Genomic DNA, 11,709 nt, shown 5'->3' with positions numbered 1-11,709 from the left:
CTCGTGCCAAAAAGGTTGGGGACCGCTGCTCTATAGGTTTGGACGTTTCTTACATTGACAAGGGTTAAAGTGTTAGGAAAATGTAGAATTTCTTTGAGGTGCTGAGTGCCCACTTGAGCTTTGTGGTCAGAAGTGTCCATTGAAACCAGTCAATCCAGTTGTATTATTCTCCAGGTGCTCTGAACAGGTGCTACATGGAGAGTCGGGCTTAACTGGAGTTAGAGTCTTGCCTGCTGAGTAACTGTAAAAGCCTTGAAGGGCAAGGGAGTGGAGGATATCAAAAATTGTGTGGGGGCCCATGGAGTCCAAGCCGGGAAAGGAGAGGAGGGTATAAAGGAGGTGATGGATGGTAAAATAGTGGTGGGTCAATAATTGGGGCAAGATTGCTGGAGTGGGAACTAGAGTGAGTAAGCTCAACGGATAGGAGACGATGCAGCTCTCAGGACAGAGAAGACCTAGGATGCAAGCGCTCATGTGGGGGCTTCGATTGCCTGTTACAAGCCAGGAAGTCAAGGACCTGAGAGGTCAAGGTGTTGGACATGAAGTCACCAAGAACAATAAGCATAATAATAGAAAGACAGTGAGCCAAGGGCCGAGATGGTCCTTGAACGCGAGGGGATAACCAGGATACCTTATTTGTATCTCAGACTCAACCCTGTCTGAAACTGAAGCTACCAGTATCTCCCTCAAACCTGCTCCTCCCTAGGGTGAATGCGCCACCACCCAGAGCCAGAAACTTGGGTGTCACCTCTATTCCTCTTTCTAACTGATTTCCACACCCAATCAAATCACCAAATCTTTTTGATTCTATCTGGTAAACATTTCTTAAATCCAGCTAGTTCTTTCCATCCCTACTGCACACACCCTTGTTGAGGCCCTTGCAGTTTCTCTCTTGGACTATTAGTGTCAGATTCCGAATAGGTAGCCCTGCTCTGGTGCCTTGGCACTGTAACCAGAGACATTAAAAATTCTATCACGTCACTTCTGTGCTAAGTCTCTTCAGTGACTTTTCACTGTCTGTAGGATAAAGTCCAAAATCATTAACAGGGCTTTACAAAGGAAGCTCTGCGTGACCCCGCCCCCTGTCTACTTCAGCCTGATCCCTCACCAGGTTTCTTCTCCCTTTCTTGGCCTTTCATACGCTATCACCTCTGTCCAGAGTCCTCTCCTCATTTGCTTGGCAAAATCTTCTTCTTTCTCTAGGTGTCAGCTTAAGAAGTCTCAAGGACCTTTTCCCTGGGTCCCCGGATGTTGGTCTACCTCTCTCCCTCCCCCAGCACCATGTGCTTCCCCAGAGACCCACGAGTTGGCAGCTTTCCTCTTCATAGAGCATAAGCTCCGTGAGGTCAGGAACTTAACCAGACGAATGCACTTAGCATGGGGCTCAGCACTTAGCATGGGGCTTATCACATAAAGCGAACAATAAATATTTGTCAGTTTGAATCAAATGGAAGATTCTGGAGGTGGAGCGTTTCTGGGAGAAGACAAAGTCCGGGGTGTGGTCCTGTGAGTGGGTCACTAACTGGAGTGGACGAGGAGGTCATGAGAGATGAGGAGGGCATGGAATGAAAAGGACAGAGTGATACACAGGTAGTGCCCGTGGCCCAGGGCTGTGAGAGAATACCAGAAGGTCCTGAGTCATGTGCTCAAGTCCTTTAATGAATGAGGAGAAGCAGGTGGCAGCAATGCAGGCAGGGCAGAGAGTGGAAGAGAAAGATGGCAGGGGCTTAAGCTAAGCAAAGAATATTTAAGAGAGTGAAGGCGGAAAGGTCTGAGAGTGGTAAGGAGGCAGTGTGGGGGTCTTGAGAGTGTGGGCGGGACTGAGGATAAGAATGAGAAGCTTGAATGTTTCCTAGGGAGTTGCCCAGCTCCCTCGGGGCCCTCAGGCTGGTCAGATGGCGTTCAGTCTTCATTTGGCTCAATGGCTCAGGACTTGAGACCTCCAGGAATAGCGCCCATGAAGAGGACTGCCACGAGGGTAGTCAGGTCCCAGGATGCTCTCACCATATGTTGGTCCAACACCAGCTGCTGGAATGAGGTATCTAGAATCTCAGAGGGAGTTGACCATGGCTGGTCCACTGGCCTGCATATGGGAGCCACGTTGGTCTGAGCAGTGTGGGGCCATCTGATTTGGAACTAGCTGCCAGGGCCACCCTGTTCTCTGGGTCTGAGTAGTTGCAGCTTTGATCTGGACTGGAGGTAGAGCTGCCCTTGATCCCTGGAGTACAGCAGATGGTATTGTTGCTCCTGGCCGTGTCCTCTATGCTAGGGGACACTTGTTTCCCAGCTGCTGTGAATATTGGCTACTTATGGCCAATCGATCTTGGTTGAGTGGGAGCCGCCGACCCCTCCTTGCCAGCCCTCCTGTCCTTAAGGTGGCCTGAAGCCAAAAACTGGGTGATATGGGAGTTCCACAGCCTGATGCCCTATGATGGGGTTTAGGATCCAAAGTCTCCTCACTCTATAAGGGCTCAGGCCAATGCTGGATTTCCGAGTCTGTACCTTGCTCAGCTCTGCTCCTTCCTTATCCTGTTTCTCTGCTCCTTTCTTCATATGCACATAAATTCCTAATGCTGGCTCTGTTTCTAGGGACCCTGACCCAAGACAGAGAGCTTTTCTGATCTTGTCCCATAATCAGGGGTGGACATAGAGTCTCTCCATGGACCACAGGGCCACAGCCCCCATAGACTCACCCCATCTGTGTAGGCTTGGAGGGGCCTCTCCCCTCCCTAGGCCAAAGTTTCCTCACCTATAAATAAGACCTTTACGCTGAACTTAGTTAAAAGGACAACAACAAAGCATATAAACAAACAAATAAAAAAAACACTTTGCTGAACTCCCCGGGCTAGGTGTGGTGGAGGATTCAGGTCAGCAAGACACAGTCCCTTCTGCCAAACAGCTCAGAGCCCATTTACTCAGGTAACAAACATTTATTAAAGCAGCCAGGCCTGGATGACTCAGTGTCTTGCCCTGCGCTGCTCGTAAAGGGCTCACAGACTGATGGGGAGAACCGACCACTCCAATTCAGGGAGAATTCAGAGGTGTGCGCTAGGCTGACTCATGGAGAAGGTGGTTAAGGCTGTCCCTGGGTTTTCAGAAAGGGTCCCAGAGGAGGGAGGAAGGGCATTCTAGGTAGAGGGAACAGCATGTCTGAAGGCACGAGGCACAGCACAGCATGAGGTGTCTGGCTGAGCACTTGGTATAATTGGTGGGTACAGTGAAGGAGGAAGTAGGAGGTGAGGTTAGGGAGGTCAGTGGGGACCAAATTTAGGGCAATGGGGGTGGTGGTGGTGGAAGGATTTTTAATGCAGAAAGAACAACAAGATCCGATTCATAGGCATAAAAACTACTCTGTCTCTGTAGTGGGGGGCAGATGGGAGGGACCCAGTGAGAGGGTAAGACTGCGGGGTGGGAGAAGAGGGAGAAGAGTCTGCTCAGGAGGCATTTAAGGGGCTGGAATTAGTGGGATTTGATGTCGCACTGGGATGTGGGGCACGAGGGGCTGGGAGATGGAGACGGGATGAGGATGTCAGACCATCTTCCAGCTCGGACAACTGGGTGGATGGCAGTGCTGTTCATGGGGTGGGTAGTGGTCTGTGAGGAGGGCAGGTTTGAAGGTTGCTGAGTGGGAGATGCCTGCGCACCTCCTGGAGGGTTCCCTTGTGGGCAGTTGGTGGGGGCCCTGGCACTCAGGCAGGTCCAGGCTGGAGTTGGGGGTTTGGGAATTGCCTAAGTATGAGTGCTTGGATGGGGGTGGGGAGAATGAGGGAATGTGTGTCCAGGAAAGATAAGGGAAATTCCTCAGACTTGAGGATCCATGAGGGAACCTTTGGCTTGGATGCTCTCAAGGGTCCCTGGCCTTTGGGGATATGCCTCCTAGACACCCTGGAAGACTTTCATCCTGGACTAGCTCTCAGCACTGTCCCTCCCCCACTTGACCTCCCCTTTCTACCCTCAGAGGTTCCCACTCCCCTGGGACCTATGCTGGGCAGGGTTAGAGAGGCCTAAATGGGGAAGGCAGACACTTCCTGAGCCATACGTATTCGTCTGAAGGACACTTGCTGAGAACCAACTTATGCTGGGCGCAGTGTTTCCTGGGGTCCTTCTCCTGCCTTGGCCAGCTGGTCGCAGAGTGCAGAGACCCCTGGAGCAGCCTCTGCCTTTGGGTATTCCCAGCCATGCCCTGGGGGGTACACTCTGGCACACTCTGTGCGTGTGTGTGTGTGTGTGTGTATGTGGTGTGCAATGGGTGAACCTGGATTTGAGGTTCTGGAGCTCAGGGGCTCAGGTGCTCACTGAGGGGCCTTGGCCTCTTCTCTGAGGTTCATCATGAACCTCTCTGCTTTCCTGCCAGTCTTTCTCTACCTGGTCTGCAAAGTACTGAGAAAAATCATATTTATTAAGTGTTTTGACTTTAATATGATAAAATATATTACCATATATAAAATCCCCGCCATCCATTAACCTCCCTCTCCTGGGGCTCAAGACCCAAAGATAAAACTTCCCCACAGTACTGGCTTCTTGAGTCCCACGACTATCTTCTTCACATGCCTTGGTGCAGAAAAGACGCCACTGCCCTGCTGTGGCCTTAAGGAGCAGGCGGTCCCAGCTGCTAGCCTCACGGCTTATGGATACCCAGCTGCATCCACCACGGCTGAGCCCGCCTTTGTAAGGACGGAGTCCCCATTTTTGGGGTGTTCTCCCTGGGGGAGGGCATATGGTGGGCACGTATCGGACAGGCAACTCCGGTGCCCAGACCGCTGGCGCTTGGGGCTGAGGATCTCTAGGCACCTCTTGCTCACCAGGTAGACGACCTCACAGAGATTGAGCAGGATGCAGATCACAGCTGTGATTACCATGAAGTAGGTGAAAACCTTCTTTTCCGTGGGTCGGGAGATGTAGCAGTCCACGGTGTTGGGGCAGGGCAGCTCAGAGCAGGCCACCACGCGGGGCATGTCGTAGTGGCCCTGGTAGAGGCGGTGGAAGACGTAGAGGAAGCCAGAGTCCACGGCGGCCTTGAAGATGAGACTCAGCAAGTATGTCCACCAGAGCCCTCCCCGCTTCTTGCTTGGGTTGTCGTACAGGGATGGGGCGTTGGGCCCATGTTTCAGGCGGTGCTTCCGCTCCCGCTCCTCCCGGTAGGCCACGTGCATGACCACGAGCAGCGAGGGGCACGTGACCAGGATGAGCTGCAGGGCCCAGAGGCGCACGTGGGACACAGGGAAGAACTCATCATAGCAGACATTGGAGCAGCCCGGCTGGCGGGTGTTGCAGTCGAAATCCTTCTGTTCATCGTCCCACACCTCCTCAGCTGCCACCACGTACACTAGCACCCGGAAGATGAACACCACGGACAGCCAGATGCGGCCCAGTGCCGTGGAGTACTTGTTCACGCCGCTGAGGAGGCCCTGCAGGGATGCCCAGTTCATGCTGATGGTTCTTTATGTGAGCGGCCTACACCTGTGTGCACCCACACAGGCCTCGGGGCTACGAGGCCTGGGAGAACCTGGAAATGGGTGCCCTTTATTAAAGGTGTGATTGGCAAAGTCGTTTCACAACCACCGTGTCATCATGTCCTCACTCAAAATGCCTTGGCAGGGTAGATCACCTTTATCTCCATTTCACAGGGGAGTAAGCTAAGGCCCAGAGAGATACCTGCCCAGGGCTCCACAGATGGAAGTGGCAGAGCTGGTCTTGAACTTCCGTCTTTCAGTTGCAAAATCAGGGAATATTTTGTTCTATAAAGTAATAGATAGATGTGAAGGACAATGGTCCTGCAGGGGTGTGCCCTCCAACTTCTTTGACCCCGTTTCAGCCCTACGGTTCACCCAACTTCTAAAGAGATAGTACGAAGGTGTGAATTCGATGATCTGCTCTCTAGTCAGCTGCCAGGTCTAGACCAGGGTAGGAAGGGAGGAATGTGTATCTTTATTTTTCAGTTTCCTCCAGCTTTTACTGAGCACAAACATGAGCCAGGCCCTGAGCTGAGTGTGTTCATATCATCCTTTCTGGCTGACATGGTGATATCCATCCTGTTCTTCCTCTCTGGCCCCAGGACATCCTCACCCTGACTTTCCCTCCTAAACTAAACAGGCTCTTTGGAACCATGTTGGCTTGGCATCATCCCACCACCTCTCCAGCACCCGCGTGGGTGCTGGGCCCTGGGGGCTGACTGTCCTGACCACAGTGGGTTGCTCTGGAATCCCAACCATTCTGGCTTTAGGGAGGCACTGGGGAGGGCGTGGAGGTGGGATTCCGGCACAGTCCTCCCCCCACCATTTCCTTTTTGTCTCAGGGGCATCCCCTTCTCTGTCTGCTTTAGCAGCTGTTTAGTAGTTGTTTGCCAGCCAAATCTCCCATTATTTCCATTCAGGCCCTTGTCATGGGTACTCCATCCTCTACACCCCCTCATCCTGAGTGCCATCGTGTTCCATCTCTGACCTGGCCCCTCCTCTGTTCCTGACTCAGATCTCAGCGTCTTCAGATGTCGTGACCCTGGAACGTTTTCTGAGTACCCTCCTACTTCTTTCATGCATCACTGGTACTCGAATGGCCTGTTTACCTGTCTCCTAGGAGGGACTGTCAGCTCCCGGAGGGTAGCCTCTATGTCTTATTGTCTGTTCTCCCAGGACTTAGCATCAGGCCTGGCCCAGTGAACACACAATAGATGTTTGCTAAACTGAATCGAAACTCTACTTCTTCCCGATCCCTCCTCTTCCCATCTCTTCTCTGGTCCTCTGTCCTTCCTTTGGTCTGGCAGGACATTCCTTCCTTTCTTTGGAGCTTCCCTGGGGTTTCTCCAGGGATCCTCAGCTCCCTCTGCTTCTCCCTGAAGCCTGGCCCACAGCCCAAGGTCCCCTGGGGAATCCTTAGACCTGCCTCCCAGCCCAGCTTCATGCCCAATTTGGTCCTCACCTTTCTTGAGTCCAGCAGCTGCTCTCCGGTCCCTAAGCTTGTCCATCTGCCTGAGGGCCTCCCAAAGGTAGCTTTTGTTTCTTACTCCCTTGCTGGGTGGGGCTTTCTGAGCCAATGAGCCAAGCGAGAGTGAGCAGGTGGGCAGGCAGGCAGGCGGACTTCCCCGGGCACATATTCAGAGCAAACACCTGTGGCTCTTCTAGCCTGGCCCACGCCTTCTCTCCAGCCTGGCCAGGCATGGCTGGGTCTGGCTCCCCGGGCTGGCAGATATGTGGGTGAGACTGCAGTGAGTGGGGAGAGGGGCCTGCTTTCCTCATTTGCCGGGTCAGCAACACTGGCATTTCCCCCGTCCCCTACCTGTTGCCTTATTGCCTTCTGTCCCCCTGTCCCCAGGCCTTTCTCCTGCCCTTTTCTCTGGAAGCCTGGTTCTGATGTCCTCAGCAGCTGACATCTGTGATTCAGCCCAGGATTACATCTCACTCTGGTGGGGACATTTCTGGGGCCTAGAGCTTAGGCTGCTGGTGAGCTGTGTATGGGATGGGAGGGCTGACTATGGTTCCTCTGGACAAGGGCACCCCACTGCCCTGGTGGAGACAAGGAATGTAGCTTGGCAGCATGCAGTTGCCCAGTTAGCACTGGGTCAGGTACCACCTCGTGGTCTGTCCTCTATGGGCCTAGGTCTCCTGGGCAAGCCTCCAGGGAAGTTGAGTGTGACCCAGGAGGTGCTGCAGAGGGGCCTTGGGACGGTGAAGGTTAATGTGCAGCCAGGGAGGGGCTCCTCTGCCTCGTTTCTCATAAGCATTTATCAAGCACTTCCTAATATCAATGGTTAACATTTATGTGGCCTTTTACAGCTGGCTAACCCCATCCACAGCCATGAGCTCATCCAGTCCTCTCAACAATCCCACAGGCTCGGTATTATTAACCTATTTTGGGAGGAGCCAAAGTCACTTTCCGGAATTACATTTAAATTTGGGTTCAAGTGCAAGTGTTCTGACGTAAAGTCCATGAACTTTCCACTTCTGCAGGTAGTTCCCACATACTAAGCTCCATTCTCTTTGTGGACAACCTGTAGACCTAAAATTACAACTGAAGATAAAGGCTAGAGTTGAGGATGAGCGGGCAGCATGACCCCTAGGAGTGCTGGGGACCCTTTCTAGGGGAGAGGATGGTCCCTCACCTGGCTGGACCAAGAGCAACTCTCTGCAAGGGGCAGAGAGGTTGACCCAATGACCTGATAAAGGTCACAAAGAGCGAAGGACCAAAGGGCACCTTAAATCAGTGGAGGAGTTGACTTTTATTAAGCCCTGACCATGGGCCCCACACACTGAAGGTGCTTGCATGTCATTCTCTAATTAAACTCCTCCTCCCAGCAACAACCCTATGAGGTAGGCCTCATCATCTTCATTTTACACAAAAGGAAACTGAGGTGCCCAAGGCCACACAACTGGGGCAGGTGGCGGGAGCTGTGGAATAGGGATTTGTTCCTAGGACGTCTGACCTTCAGCTTGTTACCCCTAAGACTGCACACACAAGAGATGCCAAGCTCTTCCAACCCAGGCCTGCCCTGTCAGCCCAGTGCAGGCAGCCCTCACAGGAAGGTTTTCTTCATGTGGTCTGGAGGGCTGTCTGGTAAGAGAGGAGGGGGAGTGTCTGAGCCCAGAAAGATGAGGTCGCCTGAGAAGAGGTCATCCTGTTTGTAGGAAGAGGCTTTCCTTGCTGCTAGGCACTCGCGACACCTCTTGCTCACCAGGTAAGCCAGCTCCACGAGGTTGAGTAGGATGCAAATGGCAGCTGTGATGACCATGAAGAGAGTGAAGATGTTCTTCTCCGAGGGTTTGGAGATGAAGCAGTCCACTATGTTGGGACATGGAGCCGCGTGGCACTTGACCACATTAGGGAGGATGTACCTGGGGTAGAGTGAATGGAACACATAGAGGAAGATGGAGTCCACGCCAGCCTTGAACACCAGGCTGCAGACATATGTCCACCAGAGCCCACCCCGCTTCTTGCCGGCGTTCGGGTAGAGGCGCCCGCAGTCCTCCCCCGCTGCCTCTCGGTGCTTCTTCTCCCGTGCCTCCCGGTAGGCCACGTGCATGACCACGAGCAGCGAGGGGCACGTGACCAGGATGAGCTGCAGGGCCCAGAGGCGCACGTGGGACACGGGGAAGAACTCGTCGAAGCAGACGTTGGAGCAGCCCGGCTGACGGGTGTTACAGTCAAAATCCTTGTGGTCGTCGCTCCACACACGCTCGGCTGTCACCAGGTACACCAGCAAGCGGAAGATGAAGACCAGTGACAGCCAGATGCGCCCGAAGGCTGTGGAGTACTTGTTGACCCCGCTCAGGAGCCCCTCGAAGATGCTCCAGTTCATAGTGGACCCGGATATCGGTTGCTCCTGTGGGGGCGATGATGACGATTTCCCACATTAATAGGACAGTCACTCTGAGCACTTTATAGAGACACGTCTTTGTTCCTAATCCTCACAGTCACAGAGGAGCTGTGTCCTATCATGGTCCCTATTTTACCACTAAAGGAAATCGAGGTTTGTTTGGAGGGGTTACACAAGTTTACACAACTATTAGGAGCAGAGTAGGGATGTGAGTACAAGTAATTAAGTCCAGAACCCAACTCTTACCCATAAAGGTGGGTGAAGGCAGATCCGGGGAGCCTTTCATTCCTCCCAGGGCCTGAGGCTCTGGTCTTGCAATCCTGCAGGGAGAAGGCTCAAGTAGGTGGGCCATTCTGCCTTCTCCCTCTGCTCCAACCCTGAGTCTCCTCCTCGGGAGGGTTGAGCCTTGGGGAGACTTCTCTCCTTTTGGCTCACTGCTCTGTCACCTTAGATGGCCCCTCCCAAGGGGAACTTACTGCTTCACCTTTCATTTGACTTAGAGGATGGGGTTGGAGAGGAGGCTGGAACCTTGTTCCCAAACTCCCAGCTGGTCTGACACTCAGTAAATATCCAGGCAGTGTCCTGCTCAGGGACAACTCACTTGAAGCAAGGCCAACGACAATCTAGTTGAAAGATAACGTAGGAAGTAATGGTTCTTTTTATGTAATAGGCTTCCTAGAGTAGCCTGGTATTTCAGCATTTCCCAAACTAGTGTTCCACAGAACTGTTTCATGGGCTGACCATAGGAGTAGCGAGAGAAAAGGAATCTAAGTTCGAGAAAGGCAGGCAAACATTTTGTTTGGCAAAGTTAAATAGGCCCTTCTACTTGACCATGCTGATAGATTCACAGTGTGACCATCCAGAAGAGGGACGGAATATGGAGCACTGACCAACTCCATGGATGGCAGAACCCTTTCTCATCACCTTGTGGAAAAGCCTTGTCCAGGCACCAGAATGGGAAATGCTGCTCCTGTCACTTCTGCTGGTGGGTTTGGCATGCTAAACACACAGGAATCAGATGTACCGCCATTGAAGGGATGTGACTGCTGTTCCGAGTGAGGGGTGCCCATTTTCTCTCTTGGAATTGCTCTGGCTGGTTTTTGGGGTCCCCTGAGACCCATGCACCCTATCGAGCCCCCCAGGACCTCAGAAGCCTGTCTGCACAGCCTCTTGCTCTAAGGGGTTCCTGATACCCTTCCGGGTACTGGTCTCCACTGAAGCTCAGCAAGCCGTCCCGAGCCCCTGTGGGGTTGGCAGCAGTTGAGCAGGGAAGTGATAAGAGCTAATATTTGTTAGGTGTTCCCATAGTGCCAGGCATTATTCTGGGAACTTTGTAGGGATTGATGCAGCAACTATATGAAAAGGTATATTTTTTATTCCCAATTTACAGATGAGCAAAGTGGAGCACAGAGAAGTTAGTTAATTTGCTCACAGTTACACAGCACATAAACGGCAGAGCTGGGATTTAAACTCAGAAAGTTTGTCTCCAGAGCCCACACTCTGGGCCTGGGCCGCTTCCCTTAAGTTTCCGGAAGCTGTCTGGGAGTCTGGTCTGTGCCCACTCCTGTCTCCTCCAGGTGGATCCTAGCTGAGGGAGGATAGGGGTATTTCTGCTCCTGACTCTGTCTACACCACCTCTCACTTGGACGCCCCTGCTCGGAACCTTCAGCTCATCAGCTTGTCTTTGCTCATTCCTGCCTAGGGTGGGTGGAATTCCTGGCAGCTTCTCAGGAAACCATCAGGGAGGCTCCAGCCCTCAGTGCCCAGGGGCCTTCCGCCCAGCCCACTCGGGGTGGGGTGGGGTGGGGCCGTGCAGGCCCAGGCAGAGCTGCTCCTCCTGCACGGCCCCCAGTTCTGCTGTGAGCCCATCTCCACTCTGTCCCCACTTCCACCTCTGCTCAGCTAGGGAGAGTGGGAAGAGCCCAGAGCGGAGGAGGGAGGAGCCCTTTATTCTTTTACCATCAAGACACAGGGAGGCGGATGTGCCCAGGCCACCTCCCTTGACTCTCCACCAGGGAAGTTTCCCTCTGCCATGTTTGCTGAGGGACAATACATTGAACACAGATGACCTTACCTGAGCAGCTACTTCTCGGGGCTCTCCGGACCCTGGCTTCTGGCAGCCGGCAGTCGACTCAGCAGGCAGCTGGAACTCATGTCAGACCAGAGAGGGTGTGTGGGGAAGCCTGTTCCTGGGATGGAGCCTGCAAGTCTCAGACAAGAGCCTGCAAGTCACAGACAGCCTAGGTGTGTCACTGGCCTAGGAAGAGGAGGAGCCGCACCGAGCATGGCCATTGGCTGGGGCCAGCCTCCCCAAATGGCCCAGAAACTTCACTCTTCCCAGGGTGCTGAGCCCAGAATCCCAGCATCTTCTCAGGAGAGAACCACCAGTCCATTCTCACCCT

At 53.3% G+C, this 11,709-nt stretch overlaps 2 protein-coding genes across 2 annotated transcripts; both read right to left on the bottom strand.

The window, feature by feature from the left end:
• Positions 1-4,441: 4,441 nt before the first annotated feature.
• On the bottom strand, positions 4,442-6,970 carry GJB4 (gap junction protein beta 4). The gene is made up of 2 exons (XM_016147299.2): positions 6,916-6,970; positions 4,442-5,738 (listed from the first exon to the last, which is right to left on the bottom strand). The coding sequence occupies exon 2, from the start codon at positions 5,427-5,429 to the stop codon at positions 4,626-4,628; it is 804 nt and encodes a 267-aa protein (XP_016002785.2). The 5' UTR covers positions 5,430-5,738; positions 6,916-6,970; the 3' UTR covers positions 4,442-4,625.
• A 1,536-nt stretch (positions 6,971-8,506) lies between these two features.
• Positions 8,507-11,458, bottom strand: GJB5 (gap junction protein beta 5). The gene is made up of 2 exons (XM_016147300.2): positions 11,382-11,458; positions 8,507-9,313 (listed from the first exon to the last, which is right to left on the bottom strand). Exon 2 carries the CDS (start codon positions 9,287-9,289, stop codon positions 8,507-8,509), a length of 783 nt encoding a protein of 260 aa, XP_016002786.2. The 5' UTR covers positions 9,290-9,313; positions 11,382-11,458.
• Positions 11,459-11,709: the final 251 nt, after the last annotated feature.

The sequence above is a fragment of the Rousettus aegyptiacus genome, unplaced genomic scaffold (assembly GCF_014176215.1).
Source record: "Rousettus aegyptiacus isolate mRouAeg1 unplaced genomic scaffold, mRouAeg1.p scaffold_m13_p_1, whole genome shotgun sequence".
Lineage (NCBI taxonomy): Eukaryota > Metazoa > Chordata > Mammalia > Chiroptera > Pteropodidae > Rousettus > Rousettus aegyptiacus.
This window is presented reverse-complemented; position numbering and strand designations above follow the sequence as displayed.

What these genes read in the sequence shown, in the direction of transcription:
- GJB4 (XM_016147299.2), bottom strand. Translation starts at nt 5,429, where the DNA reads ATGAACTGGGCATCCCTGCAGGGCCTCCTCAGCGGCGTGAACAAGTAC.
- GJB5 (XM_016147300.2), bottom strand. Translation starts at nt 9,289, where the DNA reads ATGAACTGGAGCATCTTCGAGGGGCTCCTGAGCGGGGTCAACAAGTAC.